Raw genomic sequence first — 19558 nt, 5'->3', positions numbered from 1 at the left:
ATCTAAGATGTAAATTGTTTGGTTTTTTCCCTCACTAATTTCAACCTTTTGTAAAACGTAACTTAAAACCATCTTGTGGTTTTGATGCTATTTCCCAAGTCTATGGCAATAATTTAATAATGGACATTTTGATTGTGATACTGTGAGTGTGATATGAGTGTGACTGCTTACTCTAGAAAAGCTGCTAATAGACAACCTTGAATTTAGTTTTTATAGACATTGCAAAGACTAAAACCTGTAAGCCTTGAGTGTTTTTTGAATATGCAACAAGGAATTAAAAATAGAGGAAGAAAACTTGAGGTCTGCATGTCTCCATAGACATGTTTTTGTTGGGCCTGCCCAGTATGGTTTTTGAAAACAATTTAGCATAAAGTTTTTTAAATTGAGAACTTCCTAATAAAGATCCATATTTCAGCATCCTCTTAAAAATCCGACAAGTTGGTGCCACCAGCACTGGGCCCACATTCTTGTATGGCAGCCATCCTTTAGAGAGGGGCCTGTGCTAAGTCAGCACAGCCTGCACTCCCCGGCACCGTTTCCCCAGCACCAAGACTGCTGGTCAATGGCTATTTGTCATCACAGGTGCACTGTTGTTTTTTCTTACACCTGGTATTAGTTTTTAACATCCGAATCACTAAATCTTATCTTGGCTCTGTCGTAAACTAATTTTGTGTGATTTTTTTTGCACTCAACGTGACGTACATTGAGTATATCACTTACTGGGTTGCTTAAACTGTCATGGCTCTCAAAGGTTAAGGCCTCTAAGTGAAACCACCCAACCGCCGTGTATTTCTTGAATTATTTTACCTGCTTTATATATAGAGTTTGTATCGTAAATCATATGTTCTCCCTCCCTACCATGTATTGTCTGTATATCTATCTTTAGCAACTGATTTATCTTACTTCATAATTTGCCATTTCTGCTCTGCATGGAGTTAGTGAAGCCAGATAGATCCAGGTCTCATAGGCCTCTGTGTACAAGCTGGGACATCTGTTTTGGGTGGTCCAGAGGTCATGTTTACTAGTTTTTGGATGAACTCTGTTTGGGCATGTCACAGTATGTTGCTAAGTAGAATAAGAGGGTGAAAACCTAAAAAGCAATAAGTAATAATCATGTGACTTTAAAAGATAGTTCTATCCTAAAGGAGTTTATTCTCTTGCTCAGATCCAAGCCATATTTGCCATCTTGAAAAACCTTCCTAGAGTCGGGAGAATAGGTGTTGAGTCTATAGAGTTCAGCTATCAGCAAAATTAAATCAATGGACAGTCTTTAGTTTACATGAGGGTTAGGTCTGGAACCCCCTAAATGAGTCTCATCACCCAAAATTGCCAATCAATTAAGCATGTCTGGTTTGAAATCATGGGAGAAAGAATGAAGAAGTAAATGGCTGCAGGCTAACATGCCCAACCTGTCTTTTCCATCCCCATCACACTAATATTCGTGCATCACATCATAATGACCATTTCACAGAAGTCTGTGAGGAGCTTTACATCAGTCAAGCCTTCTGTAAGTTGGAAATGGTCTGTAGATGGGATAAAGTGAACTGCAGATAAATCTGACTAGCAGAACTACATTTAATGTCTATATTTACATTTGTAAAAATGTTTTCCTGTTAAAGATTAGAAAATGAAAAGCTTCTTGAGAGCAAAACCTGCCTACAGGATTCCTATGACAACTTACAAGAAGTAATGAAGTTTGAAATTGACCAACTTTCAAAAAACCTCCAAAACTGCAAAAAAGAAAATGAGACTCTGAAATCTGATCTGAATGTAAGTTAAGAAGGATATTGGTTATTGATGAACTTGTTCTGGATGTGTGAGTGTTTGACCTCCTCCTAACTTCTGTACTGGCCCATTGTGCCTGCCACGTAGAAGGTACTCCATGTGTTTGTTGACTGCACCTTAAAATCTAATATAACATTGTCTTTTAGAATTTGATGGAGCTTTTTGAGGCAGAGAAAGAACGCAATAACAAATTATTATTACAATTTGAAGAAGATAAAGAAAACAGTTCTAAGTGAGTGCTATTTACCTTTTCCGTAGTTGACTAGAATATCATTTACTACCACATTCTTTATCTTGCGGGTTTTCTTTTTTTTTTAATTGCTAATAGCCTGTTAAGTTTTTTTTTAAAGCATTCCAAAAGGAATATCAGATTTTTTTGTATAAATGGCTATGTAGAGAAACTTAATTTTTCAAAACATTTAATACTTAGCTACAGTACTTTTTAAATGAATAGCAGTTGGTGGTGATCAGAACTCGGGACCTTCTGTAAATAAATCACAGTATTTATTATTGAAAGGTGGGGACTGATTTATTTCTATCTCTACTATTTGATTTCTCTGCTCTTTTTTTCTTCTGGTCCCTTTTATGAACACCATTGTCTTTCTTCCTCTCTCCAAATTCTTTTCCTTGGTGATCTCTCTCAGTCTCTTCGTTCCAGCCAACAGGAGAATTATTACTCTAATAAGAAGAATTTGTATTAGTGTATTCAGCAGATACTTGTAGAGTTCTTACCATGAGACAGATTCTCTTCTAGTCCCTGCTATATACTGGTGACTCCATCTAATTGGCAAAGACAGTTAACATTAAGTCGCTCATTCAAACGCTTAGTGATATCCAGCAAGCCAGGCACTGTTCTGGTAAATGCCAGGACATTTAGAGGTAAGACAGTGAACAAAATAGCCCTGTCCTTTTGAGGTTCACATTGTAGCACAGAGAGATGGGTAATAAGTAAATAGTATATATTATGTTAGAGAGTCCTAAGTACTCTGGAGAAAAATAAACTGTCCTGGCACAAAACTGGGTTTTTGTTAAATAACTGTTGAAGAAACTGGTTCAAATTTCTGATCCTACTGGAATACAATTCCTAACACCAAGTATGTGTCTAATAAAGTTCAGTTGCATTGCATCGAATCTCTTCTGTACGAACGGACTCAGTTCCTGTTTCCATTGAATGAGTCATGAGTAAAAGATAGTTCTTCTTTTCCAGAGAAATCTTAGAAGTTCTTGAAGCTGTACGTCAGGAGAAACAGAAGGAGATGGCCAAGTGTGAGCAGCAGGTAAAAATGTGCTATACTCTCACTGAGGTTTATAACTTTTATTCCTGATGTCCAAAGAGATTTGTTATAAAAACTGTTTCAGCTTTCAGATGTTGAAAATTTATAATAAAAAGATGGAATTTTTGGTTGCTTGTATTACTTTCAACTCTTGTTTTTCTAACTCCCAGATGGCTATAATCATAATTTGTTGGTGGTTTCCTGATAGAGACCACAAAATCATTCTCGTTTAACCCAACTTTTTATTTTCAAATATTACTCCTTAGTATACACTGTTTACTATGAAAAGCAGACTTCAACTCCTTTTATGCTTTTTAAAATACATGTGTGTGCTTAACTTTGTGATTTAATTCTTTTTCTAAAAATACTGATTTTTTTCCCCATAGATGGCAAAAGTACAGAAACTAGAAGAGAGTTTGTGTGCTACCGAAAAAGTAATCAGTTCTCTGGAGAAGTCTAGAGATGCTGACAAGGTAGGTAGAGGTTGAGGCTATAGCCCCCTGCATTTTCCTTATAAACGCTGCCTTCACATTCCAGTCTCCTGCCCCCAGGGTTAGCTAGCATTTCTGTATGCACTTAGGCCTTGCTCATCTTCCAAGGTTGCTAGAGAATGAAGTCTTTAAGTTAATTTTCCTCATAACTTCAACCCAAACTGTTCTATCACTCTTGATGGCAGTGTTTCTAAAACACATCCCTGCCCCCTTTAACTAGGATGCCATCAGTGCGACCTTTTCTCATTGATTGTGAGTGCCACGATACAAATTCTCAAATCCCTGGTGTTGGCTTTAACTAGAATAATAAACATTAATATGTATGTCTGAACATAAAATTAGGTGTACATTCCTTATATGTCTAGCTCTTATTCATTCATGAAACCAAAGCAAATGATTAACTAAAATATTAGAAAACCAATAAAATATAAATTGGTAATATTAATAATGTAATGTGACACATGGTATTTTGCTAAAATAAAATTGACTTCTATTGTCATTTGGAAAGATAAATGATTTATCATTAAAAAAAGATCTCGTTGCTGTCATTGGGTATGAAGATATTGTTTCTATCCTTGTCAGGAAGTTGTAGCTGACCTCATGAGCCAGATCCAGGAGCTAAGAACCTCAGTCTCTGAGAAAACAGAAACCATAGACACACTGAGGCAAGAACTGAAGGACATCAATGTAAGTTCTGTCGCCAAGAAGATATGAAATTTGAGCAGGAGGCACAGTTCACAGACTCAAGTGGTTAACCAATGCCCCACAGAAAAAAGGGTTCTGTGGTCACCCACGTTTGAAAATATGTAGTAGTGAAAGCTCAGCAGGCTTCGGTATCTGCAGAACCCGCAGGGCCTTTAATATGCTGACGTGTGTGCTGTGTGCATCTCGGGAAGGCAGAGTTGGCTGCAGCATTTCTGAGATCTCACTGACCTGGGAACAGTGCTCTCTGTGCACATTTGGGAATTGCTGATCCAAATCAGATCAGAAACAGACTGGCTGTTGCCTCTGATGGTTAAGGGTATGTGGTGTTCCTTAATTGCTTCAAGAAAAAAAATAGCACATTTTAGTTAAGTTCAGAGACATCAGTGATTTAGAAAGTGAGTTTGTTTCCCCATTATTGGACTTTATCATTTCCTAAAGTAACTACTTACTCTTCCTGCATATAAATGGTGAATGCTTCCTCCGTCCCTTGGGTCAAGGTAGTTTTTTGTTAATGTTCCTCACTCCTGTGCTCCAAAGGGAGCTTGCCGCACTCCACTGATTTCTGATAAAGATGACAAAACCAGATGTTTTTTCACTGATACCTGTGGGACTTTTCCACTTCTTCTTGCCGTTCATCCATTAACTCTTCCACTCCTTCATTCAACAAGTGGTTATTGAATTTATTTGTGTTGATCTGGTCATCACCTTGGAACTCAGACTCATTCTTCAGTTATTATAATCTAAAAATAAACTGATAATAAAGCAGACAGATCTTGTATCATCATTTTCTTTTCTGTAGGGCAAATATAATTCTGCTTTGGTTGACAAAGAAGAGAGCAAAGCATTGATTAAGAGACAGGAAGTGGACATTCTGGATCTGAAAGAATCCCTTAGACTGAGAATACTCTCCGAGGACATAGAGGTAGATGTTAACACATCGTCACCCTTTTTGGTTTATTACTTGTCAGTATATTTCTGTGTGTTATTAATGAATAAATAGAAGACTTTTAAAAAGGAGTAAGTCATAATTTGAGCCACTTTCCCTAAGGTAGTTAGGCAACTGATAGATAATACTAAGATTGTTATATTTTGGTTAGTTGATTTATTTTCATTCATTTGTGCTAACACCACGCTAAGTTCCTGTAACTCACCCTCTTCTGAAAAGGAAGCAGAGTGGAAACTGCATTTACTTGGATGCAGTGGTAGCAGCAGGGAGCAAAGAAAGGGCTGGTTAACCACAAAATTGCTTCTTGTGTTTTAGCTAAAATAAGTTTTAATTATCTTGTTGTTGATGTAAATGTATCTTTTAAAAAATTAAGCAGTACTGTCGTGTGGTTCAAAATTCAAAATATATAAAGCAATATACATTCCCTTTTGTATATCCTTCCAGAGGTATTTTTGGCTAATCCTATATACCTTGAGTTTTCCTTTTTTCACACAGATGTAACCCACTGTGTATACTGCTCTGAACCTGCTTTAGAAATAGTTTTCTTGCTATCCATGAAACAAATTCAACAAATATTTATTGAACCCACCTGCCATACAACCTGTACCTGTTTGTCATTTGGGAATGGAAGAATGATTGAAACACAGTTACTTACCTTGAGGCATGCAATCTAGCTTAAGAGGTAGATGTATTATGATGTAGCAAATGACTTGGGAGCACAGAAAAGGGAGGGAGAGGAGCAGTTATGCCTGGAGAATTCCAAAGAGCTTCCCGGAGAAGATAGTATTAGTATAAGACTTTGCTAGGGAGGGAAGCCTGGCACCTGTGAATGTTTGTGGAGCATCCTCATAAAGGGGAACAGTTGGGTGTGACTGACTTGAGGTGGTTGGCTTTTTGGACAACCCAACAATAATCTAGATATGAGAATTAGATGCATATAATAGTGAAAAATTCAAATCAACTGAAATATTTAGTGAAGGGTTAAATGGTGGTGCATCCATAAGATGAAATAGAGCCCACTCGATGAAAATGTTATAATAAAAGAGTAAGTATATGTGGAGATGTCTGTGATCTATCAGGTACATATGTGCAGTACACATATTGTATCTATGACATATATAATACTGCATGTTTAATGTATATGTAATGTACACTATTATATATATCTCTGCACATATACATGCACATTTGGAAAGTTAGGGGGAATAGATTCTGCTCTAATTTGGTAGAGATTACATACACTGTGTACATAGGAATTATGTATGCAACCTATAGGACTTCTAATTCTCTCTGCCACTTTCCATCAAGCTACTCCCTTGAAAATTTGATGGCCTATGACACTGTATCACAGTCTGGTGAACTGGCCAGCCCCTCCCCAATTAGCTGAGGGGTACTCATCTTTACATCTGTTTACCTTCCCGTGTATAATGGACTAGAATCTATTGGTGAGACAACAGGTAAACTAGAGACCCATGCCTGGAGTCCTCCCAAGGAAGGAGAGATCAGCTGTAAGAGATTACCTGGGGTTGAGGGGAGAGGGGAGCAGAGGGCAGTTAGACCTCAACTGGGATACTTATATGAATTTACTGTAGTATTTGTCTCTGGACCTCATGACTTAAGTATTAACTGCTTGGTTTGTCTTGGAATGGATTAGCATACAAGCAAAAAAAAAAAAAGATTCTCACTTAAAACTTTCTTAACGTTTTAAAAATCATACATAGTAATGATTTTCAAATCGATATTGGAGCACCACAATTAAAGAGAGTCTTCCCCTGTGGGGATTGTCCCCTAACAGAGGGACATGCTCTGTGAGGACCTGGCTCACGCCACTGAGCAGCTGAACATGCTCACCGAGGCCTCGAAAAAGCACTCGGGGCTTCTGCAGTCGGCCCAGGAGGAGCTGACCAGGAAGGACGCCCTCATCCAGGAGCTTCAGCATGAGGTGAGATGCAGGGTGATCATCGCTCAGGATGGGCTTTGGGGGTTGGGGGAGCAGGACTGTGTGGCGGTTGAGCTCATGAGTTCCCAGCCTCGGCTAATTCTCTACATTCAGAAAGGTGGGCTAGCAGGGCGAGTAGGTAGTGGGGCAGCAGCGCTGTCGACTCTTAACAACCTGGTTGCTTCTGTGTGTTCAGACTTGGTGGCTGTCCTCCTGCCCACCCTCTGCCCTTGACACGTGCCAGCAAGTTCTAACCACTGTGGCAAAGGTTATGCCTGACTTTGTTTTTTTTTAAATTTTAATCTTTGGCTGCGTTGGGTCTTCGTTGCTGCTCACGGGCTTCTCTAGTTGCGGCGAGTGGGGGCTACTCTTCGTTGCGGAGCACAGGCTCTAAGCGCTTGGGCTTCAGTAGTTGAAGCACATGGGCAGAGTAGTTGCGGCACGTGGGTTCTAGGGCATGCGGGCTCAATAGTTGTGGCTTGCAGGCTCTAGAGCACAACCTCAGTAGTTGTGGTGCACAGGCTTAGTTGCTCCATGGCACGTGGGATCTTCCTGGACCAGGGCTCGAACCCGTGTCCCCTGCATTGGCAGGAGGATTCTTAACCACTGCGCCACGAGGGAAGTCCCATAGCTGACTTTTGTCCTCTTTTTTGGCTAGTGTAGTTTTATAATATATTTTGTAACTTTCCTCAAATGACCCTTTGATTACTTGTGAAACTTAAAAAAGAAGTTTCTTTTAAAGTGTAAATAAATTTGTGAGAGAAATGTCAAATTATCAATCAAGCCCTGAAAAAATAATGGAAGAAGTCCATTTCTGCATGCCTTGGGAGGATTGTCTGTTCTAATCGGACCATGTACGTGTATTATTTTCTAACTTGTAATCTTATAATCTGTTCAATTTTCCCAGCTAAACCAAAAGAAAGAGGAAGTAGAACAGAAGAAGAATGAATATAACTTCAAAATGAGGCAGCTAGAGCATGTGATGGATTCTGCTGCCAAGTATCCCCAGGTACTTCTCATAAGAAAGAGGGCATTTCAGGAGGAATAAGCAATTTTGTGAGCGATGGAAGTTGGAAATTGCTAAGACCAGCTTTGTCTTTACAGAAAAAGATTTTCACTAACAGCTTTTCTGCTTTTTTTGATAAAAAGGTACCAGTGTTTTATTTGTTTTACTTGGACAAGAATTAGAATAGCGAGCTATATATGTAGCCTGTGTACTTTCTACGTGCTTGGCAAGTATATTTACAATGAAATCTTTATAACCACTTAATCAGGTATCTGGGTGAAATTTGATTTTATTTTAGAGCCCTAAAACACCACCACACTTTCAAACACATTTGGCGAAACTCCTGGAAACGCAAGAACAAGAGATAGAAGATGGGAGAGCCTCCAAGATTTCTTTGCAACACCTTATAACAAAGCTAAATGAAGACAGAGAAGTCAAAAATGCTGAAATCCTCAGAATAAAGGTAACTGGGTAATTTTTTTCAATGAATTTAATGTTTCAAAATAAGCAGTATCTTTCATGGTGACTGAGGATCCAAAATTCAAAAGGGACAGAACTCCAGGGTAGATGGAGAAAAGTCTTCCTCTCACCCCTGACTCCAAGCTGCCTAGTTTGCTGTCCCTGTAGGCTTCAGGTGTAGCTAGTTTCTTAGTTATCTTCTGAGAACTTTTCAGCAGCACCTATAACCAGGCGCGTAAGCATTGTCTCCCTGCCCCATTTGTTTTTCATGCTATGGTGTCATATCATACAGGCTGCACTAACTACTCTCATGACAGTGCTGTCCAACTTTTAGATTTTTGCCAGTTTAATAGCTGAAGCACGTTATCTCATTGTATTTTTAAATTTGTATTTTTCTTATTAGGAGTCAGATTGAGCATCTTTTGGTTTTTTGTGTCTATGAACTGTATCCTTCACCCATTTTTCTGTTGTTGGACTTTGTTAGAGAGATTTGCTTTTGTCTGTTTCTCTTGTTTGCCATTTCTTTCAACTTCCTTCTAGTGTTTTTCGCCCCGTACTTGGGGGGTATGGTTTTTGTGTGTGGGAGAGTATATTTAGGGTGGTGTTGGGGTGGGAAGTGCGTGGAGAAGCGCCTGGGTAGGTGTAGTGTGGGCGCAGAAGGGAGTGTAGGGAGGATGCGATGCCCCATAGCAGATAGTCTGTGACCTCATGGCTCTGCAGTGAGTTTTTGTTTAGGAACAAAATTAGCCTTCTGTGTAGGAAGACAGTATCACTCTTAAGCTTTGTTTCTCATAGAGGGGATCATTCCTGGCTTTTTTATTCAGGGCGGCTCTCAGTATGCTGCTATCTCAGGAATGTGGCATGATCTTGGTACTTAGAAGAAATTGGATCAGGTTAAAAGAAATCAAACAATAGATAAGCAGAAGTAAATCAAAAAGTTCACTCCTTGCAGACGAGTATTTATTTCCTCTGGGTGGTTATGCTCATGATTTTCAAGTCAGAATCCAATTAAGTATTTTGAGGCTGTGGCACATCAATTTTTAAAAATTAGAATCTAATAAATAGAATCAAATAGAACATTTACCAAAGTAGTAGATGCTTTTGTTCATCTTTTCTCATAAAGGAATTTTAATGAATTAAGGTTTGTTTGGGGGTTTTTTTGGCCGTGCCGCCTGGCATATGGGATCCTAGTTCCCCAACCAGGGATCGAACCCGTGCCCCCTGCAGTGGAAGTGCAGAGTCTTAACCGCTGGACTGCCAGGGAAGTCCAAATTATGTGATATTGATAAGAGACTATGTTTAAGACAATGGGGGCATGAAAATTAATCACATTCGGAGCCCCTGAGAGCTTCTCATAGTCTACTTTTTCTCCAGTGATACCCAGAGCAGTGTTCAGTGTGTGGAGGGAGCTTAAAAGAGGAATACCTGTCTCATCACGGCCTGGGGAGCAAAATAATGCCTACTATAAGGTGTTTTCTGAAAAGACCTGATTTGATGTTATTAGGAGCAGTTGTGTGAAATGGAAAACCTACGCCTGGAAGCCGAGCAGTTAAGAGAGAAAAACTGGCTCCTGCAAGGTCAGCTGGATGATATTAAAAGACAAAAGGACAACAGGTGAGAAAGAGCCACGAGCAGTCTGTGAGCTAAATCTTGGCCTGCCTGGGGATAGTTGAGTGAATGAGGTCAGCATAGGTTTCACAGCGTGTGTCATGTTTCTTGCTGATCCAGGAGCCGCTCCAGGGGTTGCTTCTCAATCAGGTCTGATGAGGGGGTTGTTTTACCAGAGAGGGAAAATAAGGTCATCACCATCTTGCCCACTCTGTTAACTTTTGTATTGCTATAGAGCTATTGAAATGAATTTCAAACACGTGAAATACTTGAACCAAACTGTCTACTTGTATTTGAAAGGGGTGAGGCGGGAGCAAATATGTCAACAAGACAAGGCTCAAGGTTCTGCCAGCAGAAAAAGGGAGAATTTTCTTGGTTTTGCTTCTTGGCTTCTGGTGAAGGGCACGTTCCTAGGAGAAGCTGAACAGGGGGGCGTTCTGTTAGGTCTCTGTGTGTGTGTGGGGGGGGGGGGTGGGTGTGGATGTGGATGTTTGCGTGTGGGTGTGTGTTTTGGCCTCAGCTCAGTCTTCTAGTTGTATCTGATAACAGCACAGCGTCTTGTCAAGGGCAACTGCACCCAGGTTATATCGTGTCTCTGCCACTTGAAAGTTGTGTGACTTTGGACACATCTTTAAACCTCTTAGTGCCTCAGTTTCCTTAGCAATAAAGTGAGGGAGATGACACCTCTTATACAAGGTGTTTTAAAGACCAAAGATAACGTGTGTAAAGTGCTCGTTACAGTGCTTAGGAGAGGGGAGCCACTCAGTAAATGGTGGCTGTTAAGTAGACACGGTAGATTTATGATCCCACCCCTGAGTGAGGGATGGAGATGAGGGTGGTCTATGAGACTGCGCAGGAAGTTGAGGTTTGTCAAAGGGGGTCTGTATTGGGGATGGAAGCCCTTTGTGAATTCAGCATCCCAGGTTAGGGGTGTCTGCTTCTGCTGCTGTTGTCAGAAGATCTTAACAGGCGCTTCCCACTCCCGCTGCTCCCCATCCCTGTCCAGAAGCAGCCCTGACGTGCACTGTCCAAACCTAAGTGAGACAATGGATATTTGAGGTTGGTGATGGTGGCTGTGCTAACAACCTATTCCTAAATGTTTCTTTGCTGGGTGGCAGGGTGCAGGGGTATCTTAGTTCCCTGACCAAGGACTGAACTCGAGCGCTCGGCAGTGAAAGCTCAGAGTCCTAACAACTGGACTGCCAGGGAATTCCCCTAAATGGTTCTTTTCAAGTTTTAGTGAGCATAGGAGCTCATTTTATTAAGCATCCTCTTGTAGGGATTTCACTTCCCCTTCTGGGTGATTTTGATGCAGGTAGTCCACAGTCTGCTCACCTAGTTTCCATATGCTCCACCCCCATGTCCAGGCATATTAAAGAAAAGCATTGTACCTTTTATCAAGAGTTAGTTTGAGCATGGAACTTAGAACGTTACCAGATCATGTATAAAACCACAATTTAAAATACTTTATTTCATAGCCTTATGTCCCATTTGTGAGGAGCCATACAGAACCTTCTCCATGAAAGATTAGAATAGAAGAAAATTATAGCCCAGGGGTCAGCCTGTTTGGTAACTGAAGTTTCATTGGAGCAGTCCAGTTCTTTCATATAAATATCACAGTGGCTGCCTTTGCATTACAGCAGCCCAGTTGCATAGCTGTGCCGGAGACCTTATGGCTCCCAAAACCTATGTCTGGTTCTTGACAGAAAAAGTTACCCACCCCCCCAGATTAGACAACAGAAAACACATCTGCCCTAATGTTTTGGGGTGTTTTCCTCACTACCATTTTTATCTAGGCTGTCAGATTCATTAAGTGGAAGAAACTAATGTAGCTTCTGTTTTCCTTCAAGGAATGATCCTTTACTCACCAGTGAGAGAGAGATTTCTAGAGAAGCCAGAGGCCTTCAGGCAGGTTCTCCTAGGGGGGGTGTCTCCTGATCCAGGGGCTGCCCACAGAAACTCAATTTATTATCCAACCTGGTCAGGCTCACAGAGATGGCCTCACATTAATCAAATTCACATGATACTGATGTATAGTCCAGAATGTAATTTTCTTTGTACAGAGGAGTGTTTCTTTTCCATGACGGGATTTATGTCTGGTGCTCAGAGAATCCCCTTCTTGGTGTCAGCATGTATGGGAAGCCCGAGTGGCATCAGAAAATCTCCAGCTGACTATGATATCCAATGCAGGGAATTCCCTGGTGACCGGGGGCACGGGTTTGATCCCTGGTTGGGGAACTAAGATTCCGCACGCCGCGTATCGTGGCCAAAAATAATAAATAAAAAGGGCTACAGCAGTCCCAGACCTGAAATCCAAAGCAAAGAGGGGGCATCAGAGGCTCCACAGGACAGGACAGTGTGAGGGGCCTGCCCCGCCCCCATGTGTGTCCTGTGTTTCCCCCACCATCCCGACCCAGCCAACCACATTCATGCCAGGCACCTGGACTGTCCTTTCAGCCCCATTTTGTTCACATATGATCTTCAGATGGTACCGCTCTAAGTTAATACTTTATTCTCAGCCAAACCCTGTAATTAGATTTCCCAGCTTTGCTCATCTCACTTTTGTATGGAAGGAATCCCGAATGCTGGGGAGGTACCTTATTTCATCTTCATGTGTTGATCATGCTTATTGACTGTGCTAACTTGACCTAATCACCATAGAATTCGCTCTTCTTTGCACATTTTGGCATTGCTGCATGTAATAGATACAAAATCGATACTTGAATATGTTTGACACTTTTCCCATCCTCCCTTCCTAATCTAATGCAGTGAACAGAATCATTCAGACATGCAGCAGCTGAAGAATGAACAAGAAGAAATCAAAGAAAGACTTGCTAAAGTATGATTTTTTTTTACATAATAGTTGTTTTTTTCTTGTGTGAAAAATGCTTTTATAGTTAGCATTTATGGTTATGTATTTTAGAAGCCATTTTATTATTGAAATTTTGTCTTCTTGTATTCCTGTTAAGTTTGATATTTACCATCAGTATTTAGCTATAGCTGAGAATTAAGAGTGAATTAGTCTTCATGCCTAGACGGTAAGCCTACTGCTCACACAGAATTCTCCATTTAGAAGCGAGTATCGAGTGCCTATTTGAGGCCTTAAAGGGCACAATACATGAACGGTTGTAAATAGGTACCCCCTTTATGTGTGTGTAGCTGGGATTGTGGAAAAGGATGTCCCTTTTTTATTTTAATTGAGGTATAGTTGATTTACAATATTGTGTTAGTTTCTGATGTACAGCAAAATGATTGTTATACCTATATGTGTATTCTTTTTCATATTCTTTTCCATTATGTTTTATTAGAGGATATTGAATATAGTTCCCTGTACTATACAGTAGGACCTTGTTGTTTATCTATTTTACGTATAGTAGTTTGTATCCGCTAATCCCAAACTCCAAATTTATCCCTCTCCCCCTTTCCCCTTTGGTAACTGTAAGTTTGTTTTCTATGTCTGTGAGTCTGTTTCTGTTTCGTAAATAAGCTCATTTGTATCTATTTTTAGATTCTGCCTATAAGTGATACCATATGATATTTCTCTGACTTACTTCACTTAACGTGATAATCTCTAGGTCCATCCATGTTACTGCAAATGGCATTATTTCATTCTTTTTTATGGCTGAGTAATACTCCGTTGTCCATATGTACTACATCTTCTTTATCCATTCATCTGTTCATAGATATTTAGGTTGCTTCCATGTCTTGGCTGTTGTAAATAGTGCCATTGTGAACATTGAGATGCATGTATTGTAAAGGAATTTGCTTTAATTGGTTTTATTACCATTAGGGAGAGCGGACTGATTACTTTCAGTCTTTTGTTTAGCAATGTTAAGAACTTAAGTCATTTTTTCTTTCTCTTTCTTTAATCTTCTTATAGAATAAATTGGTTGAAGAAATGCTAAAAATGAAAGCAGAGTAAGTACACTCTTTTGTAATTCAAGTTCTTGTTGATCGTTTCTTTATTAACACCAACCAGTATTCCTCTAAAGAAAGAAATGCTTATAATATCCACAAGGTAAGTAAATTCTTTCTTTTCTGCAGTAATATGTGAACATAATAGATATTTACAAAATTCTTTTCTTAAATACCACTTGCTAAAGGGGTTCCTCGCATGAAGCCATTCCAAAAACAAACTTAAAGAAATAAGTGCCAGGAAAACCTTAGCTTCCCTGGGGGAATTGATGGGTTTTCTCCTCATGGACAATGAGAACTATATAACCGACCAGGTTTCTTTCTCACTTCTGGTTTCCTCTGATTTAAAACCTTGAGGCCCTCTCAGACCCATGGATCAATACTATGAGTTCTTCTGGTCTTGACCTTATGTCTCTTTATATGTTTTCTATGGACATGATTTTATTTTATTCATATAGTTCTTATATTTTAATTTATGTAATCTTATAAACTGCCTCATTCTGTGATAAACAAGATACACTGTATTTTCTATCAAGTTCAAAATAAGTAAACTGGTTGGTATTAACAAAGTGATAAAATGTTAGAAAGATATTTTACTCTCTGAATAGAATAGATCTGATCAGGAACAGCGATTCTCAAACATTTTCACTTGTTTTACCTCCTAAAAGAATTTTGAAACACCATATACCCTCTTGCACATTTTTGGAGTTGACTGTGTCTAAAATTTTTCCTTGTAAGTTTAAATTATTGCAAAGGATAGACGTTTTGACCTACTGAAAATAGTGACATTTAGAAATAAAGCTTTTGTGGTGTTCTTTTAAAAGTTATCCAACTGATTTGGTACTTTCTACCCATTTAAAAAAATACTTGAAGAAATTCGTAAGTCTAAAATTTAACATTTTTCCTTTTTCCTTTGAAATTAAGTTTCCATTCTATACCCATGCAGAATTATATCCTAATTTAATATATTGTTTGGAAAATTTTTTATTGACTTCCCTATCATAACTCATCAATGAAAATGTATGCAAATTACAAGTAATTTGTAAAAATTTATTATATTCATATGGCTCTAAGTGTTATATTTTTTCTGGATTGAGTTTTCATTACAGTTATTAAACTATCCTGAATTTATTGTAAATTTTTATGAATAATTATTATACAAGTAAAATTTTATTGGAAATGCATCTCTCAATGCATTTTATCTTAATGCTTTTTCTTTAATTAGCTCGTTCTGTTGCACTTAATTCTGGAATCAAACAGTATTCACTATCAATTCTGTTCTTACTTTTTGTTTTTATAGATATAAAGGCTGAGAAATCTTATTCACATACTAAGTAAATAACAATGGAAGTTTTGTTAGAATATTGTCCTTCAATTATTTGAACTCTATCCAAGTTAATATGCCAGAAGTTACATAGTGATATGTCATCAAAAATTCTTTTTAGGGACTTCCCTGGTGGTCCAGTGGTTAAGACTCTGTGCTTCCACTACAGGGGACATGGGTTCGATCCCTGGTCAGGGAACTAAGATCTCACATGCCTCATGGTATGGCCAAAAAAAAAAAAAAATCTTTTTAATGATCAGCTGACAAAGACCACCCAACTTGTGAAAGATTTGTTACTCAGTTATTGAGTCATTTGCATCATAGAATCATATACTTAATAGAATATAGGTGTGGGACAGAACTTTGTTCAACACTTTCATCTGCATTTGAGCAGTTTGGGGACTGGTTCCTTGCCAGTTAGCTGTAGGGCTAGGACAGAAATCTGGATCACTTACAGGATCTATGAGAATCCACCTGTATAGTTTGTAGAAGTATAGATAATACCCATTTGAGACCTTCTAGCAAAAAGAATAAAAGCTATCTAAGCTGATACGTAATTTATTTCATGATCTAGTAACCAGTGCTACAGCGTCCCTGGGACTACAGGAGCCCACAGAGTGGCAAGTGAAGCAACCTCTAGAAAATGGCATACATGGTTTTATCAGTCCCAGCCTACAGCAGCAATTTTAAACATTGCGTTATCCACACGTGTATGTGACAATGCTTTTAAAAAGCTACAAAGAACTGAATACCAAGCCAACAGTGGTGTAGGCAGATGTTTAATTTCACATAACAAGAGGTCTGGAGGTGCATTGACTCAGTGATGCCATCACTGACCCAGACCCTTCCCATTCTTCTGCTTTTGGTACTCTTGCTTGTGGCCTATTGACTACAAGATGGCTGCTGCAGCTCCAAACAACATAAACAGAATCACAGCTTGCAGTGTTGTGGGTTCAAAAGGACTTTCTTTTTTCAGGGAAAAAAACTCCCAGAAACCCTCAAGATTCATTGTGTCTCCTTATCCAGAATTAGCATGCCTGCAGGGCAACCTGAGAAAACCAGTATCTGGCAGTGGGGTAGAGATAACCATGGTTTTAGCTCAGACCAGTTATTATTTACTAATCTTTGGGAACTGGGTGTGCTTCTCCTCTCCCTTTCTTGTCCTCTGAATAAACTGAGTTTTTATAAAAAGCAAGGGATTGGCTGTTGGGTAGGCAGCTGCAGTGTCTGCCATGCCACAAAGCCTTTTCATGAAATGAAAGCAGAACACGTAAGACAAAAGCAGAACAGCTCCAGATGAATTGGGAGAACATCAGTGCCCTCACTCCCACGCTGTCCTCCTGAGGTTCCACAGAATGTAGTCTGAAAACACTGCCCAAGAAATTCTTGGCCTTAAGTGGTATTTTTAATTCTGTGTATTACATCACTTAAATCATCAGCTTTCTATTCCATATGCATTGTAAAATAAATAAAAAACAATTGTTTCTTTGGGGAGCTTATAGGATTCAGTTAGTTTTGTGAAATTCTATATAATTGTTTGGTAACCCTTTTTTTTTCCCCCTTTTGAACACTATTCTTTTTTTTAACATTTTATATTGGAGTATAGCTGATTAACAATGTTGTCTTAGTTTCAGGTGTACAGCAAAGTGATTAAGTTATACATATACATGTATCTATTCTTTTTCAAATTCTTTTCCCATTTAGGTTGTTACATAGTATTGAGCAGAGTTCCCTGTGCTATACAGTAGGTCCTTGTTGGTTATCCAACACTGTTTTAAATATAGCAGTGTATACATGTCAATCCCAAACTTCCTAACTATCCCTTCCCACCTCCCTTTCCCCCTGGTAACCATAAATTCATAATCTAAGTCTATGAGTCTGTTTCCGTTTTGTAAATAAGTTCATTTGTATCATTTTTTTTTAGATTCTGCATATAAGTGATACCATATGATATTTGTCTTTCTCTGTCTGACTTAACTTTACTCAGTATGACAATTTCTAGGTCCATCCATGGGTAACCCTTCTTTTTAATGTTTATTTTCAATTGATAGTTGCATAAAGTGTATAAATTCTAAATAGCACATCCTTGAAGAAATGACTAGTGTCCCACAATCTGAGAACCAGTTTCTGAAACCAGAAATGATTAAGATATGGGGCACTGAATAAACCATGCAGACTGTAATAATGCTTAAGTAACAGTTTGCTCTGAGGGCTGGATCTAAAAGTTTCCATTCTAAATTTTTGTTGTGTAAAAAACGGTTTGTGGAGCTTTCCAAAATGAAAATTTTGGGTAAAACAACCATAAAAAAAGTGTATCTGCAGCTCTTGCCGTCTTCCTGTGCTGTCAGAAAGGGGAGGGCTGAATATTAGTGATACTTTCAAATAAAAATTCTGGGCTTGGGTGGCAAGTGTCTGATTTGAGTACTGTTTTATAATTACGTGCCTTTGGGAGACCATAACGCGATAGTTACTGTTACAGCCTAGAACAGCTCCAGAGTGCCCTTCAGAACAAAGAGACCGACTACGTTACAATGACTGAGGAAGTTGAACGAGTTAGAATGTTGGAGTCTAAAGCGTTCCAAGAAAAGGAACAACTAAGATCAAAGCTGGAAGAATTGTATGAAGAAAAGGAGAGAACGTGCCAGGTGCATTTGTGTGTTGGTTTTTATTAACAGAGCCGATCAGCATAAGTCTCCTGGCTGTGATTGGGCATCCCGTGGTTTACAGTTGCTCCGGTGCACGCAAAGATGTGTGGTCACGAAAGCTGGGAACCTGGGCTTTGTCTCTCCCTCCCTGTGCTCTTGGAAGGCACGAAATAATGTTATTTTAAAATAAAAATTAAAAGCAGCTCATTTACCCTTCCCTGGATTGATTTACCTGCAGGAGATGGAAATGTTAAGGAAGCAGGTGGAGTGTCTCGCCGAGGAAAATGGGAAGTTGGTAGGTCACCGAAACCTACATCAGAAGATCCAGTACGTTGTGCGGCTAAAGAAGGAAAACATCAGGCTTGCTGAGGTAAACTCCTGAAAATTGTGCCGAATAAACTCATTCTGGTTTTTAAATGATGATTTAGTTAAAATTTAATTTAACTATTGAATCACTTAACTGCTTTCTTCAGGGAACCTCCTGAATTAAAAAAAAAAAAAAATTCAGCCATTGCTATTGTAAGCATAATTCAGTCAGTTATCATACACATGAGATTCTTGTTTACTGTTAAAGTAGTTTACAAACGGAAAATTATAGTCGTAGTTTGAAATTTAAAGTTAATGAATGCCAAGAATAACTCTTCCTGCAAGAATTAGAGCCTTAATTTTTTTTCTTTTCCTTTTCTTAAAAATTACTGACCAGGAGTCAGAAAAGTTGCGTGCTGAAAATTTATTTTTAAAAGAAAAGAAATGAATGAATCATAAGGATCCCGATCAACTACCTACCTTGTTTGGAGACTTCTTTTCCTCTTATAGAAGTAAGACCTCTCCTTGCGCACTTAGCAGAGCTGAATTAAGAGCCACGACTATTACCTGTGTATGTGGGGGTTGGGGGGCTGACCCTCAAGTTTCTTATGAACTCTCTGCACCTGTGCACACCTGTGGCAGCCCGCAGCCTGCAGTTAGAGGTTACCGTTTCAAAGCTGTAAATATTGAGAAAACCTTTTGTCTTTTTAAAATAAAAGCCCGTAGCTGCAGTTTTACAGTGGATGTTGGCCAGATTATTTTTTTCCTTCAGTACTGACATAATCTCCTTTGAGTCTTGCATCAGAAGCTCCAACAATATGCAGGTTCCAAAACTTACAGTGAGGTTAGTGATGGTGCAGTGTGCATGAATAGCAAACTTGTTAATATAGATTATTTTTGTATTCCTACTTGAAGTGTTCTCATGGGCCTTTTTTATGACTGTTAATATGGCCATTTTTCAAAATGTAATAAAATCTTTTAAAAATAAATTGTTTAATAAGGTGATTTATATTGTTCATTCACCATATGCTTATTGAGCAACTATTATATGCCAGGCACTGGTCATCAGTGAACAAGGCAAACAGAAACTCTATCCTCAAGGAACTTCTGTGTGTCAGCGCTTCATTCTTCCTTATTGAGAGTAATATTCCATTG

The 19558-nt window shown here is 38.9% G+C and overlaps 1 protein-coding gene across 1 annotated transcript in view; it reads left to right on the top strand.

Annotated features, from left to right (window-relative positions):
• The window catches only part of KIF15 (kinesin family member 15), a 74630-nt gene extending 55281 nt beyond the window's left edge, over nt 1-19349 (top strand). Inside the window, exons 21-35 of the mRNA XM_060022211.1 lie at nt 1620-1770; nt 1932-2017; nt 2993-3062; nt 3446-3532; nt 4133-4237; nt 5055-5177; nt 6997-7143; nt 8048-8149; nt 8445-8609; nt 10110-10219; nt 12983-13052; nt 14094-14131; nt 17932-18097; nt 18336-18467; nt 18801-19349. Of these exons, the coding sequence (XP_059878194.1) occupies nt 1620-1770; nt 1932-2017; nt 2993-3062; nt 3446-3532; nt 4133-4237; nt 5055-5177; nt 6997-7143; nt 8048-8149; nt 8445-8609; nt 10110-10219; nt 12983-13052; nt 14094-14131; nt 17932-18097; nt 18336-18467; nt 18801-18851 (1603 nt within the window). The 3' untranslated portion in view covers nt 18852-19349. The remainder of the gene's footprint in view (nt 1-1619; nt 1771-1931; nt 2018-2992; nt 3063-3445; nt 3533-4132; nt 4238-5054; nt 5178-6996; nt 7144-8047; nt 8150-8444; nt 8610-10109; nt 10220-12982; nt 13053-14093; nt 14132-17931; nt 18098-18335; nt 18468-18800) is intronic.
• The last annotated feature ends 209 nt before the right edge of the window (nt 19350-19558 follow it).

Source organism: Delphinus delphis, chromosome 10 (assembly GCF_949987515.2).
Source record: "Delphinus delphis chromosome 10, mDelDel1.2, whole genome shotgun sequence".
NCBI classification, from domain to species: domain Eukaryota; kingdom Metazoa; phylum Chordata; class Mammalia; order Artiodactyla; family Delphinidae; genus Delphinus; species Delphinus delphis.
Note: the sequence above shows the minus strand (reverse complement) of the source record. Positions and strands in the feature narration are given on the sequence as shown.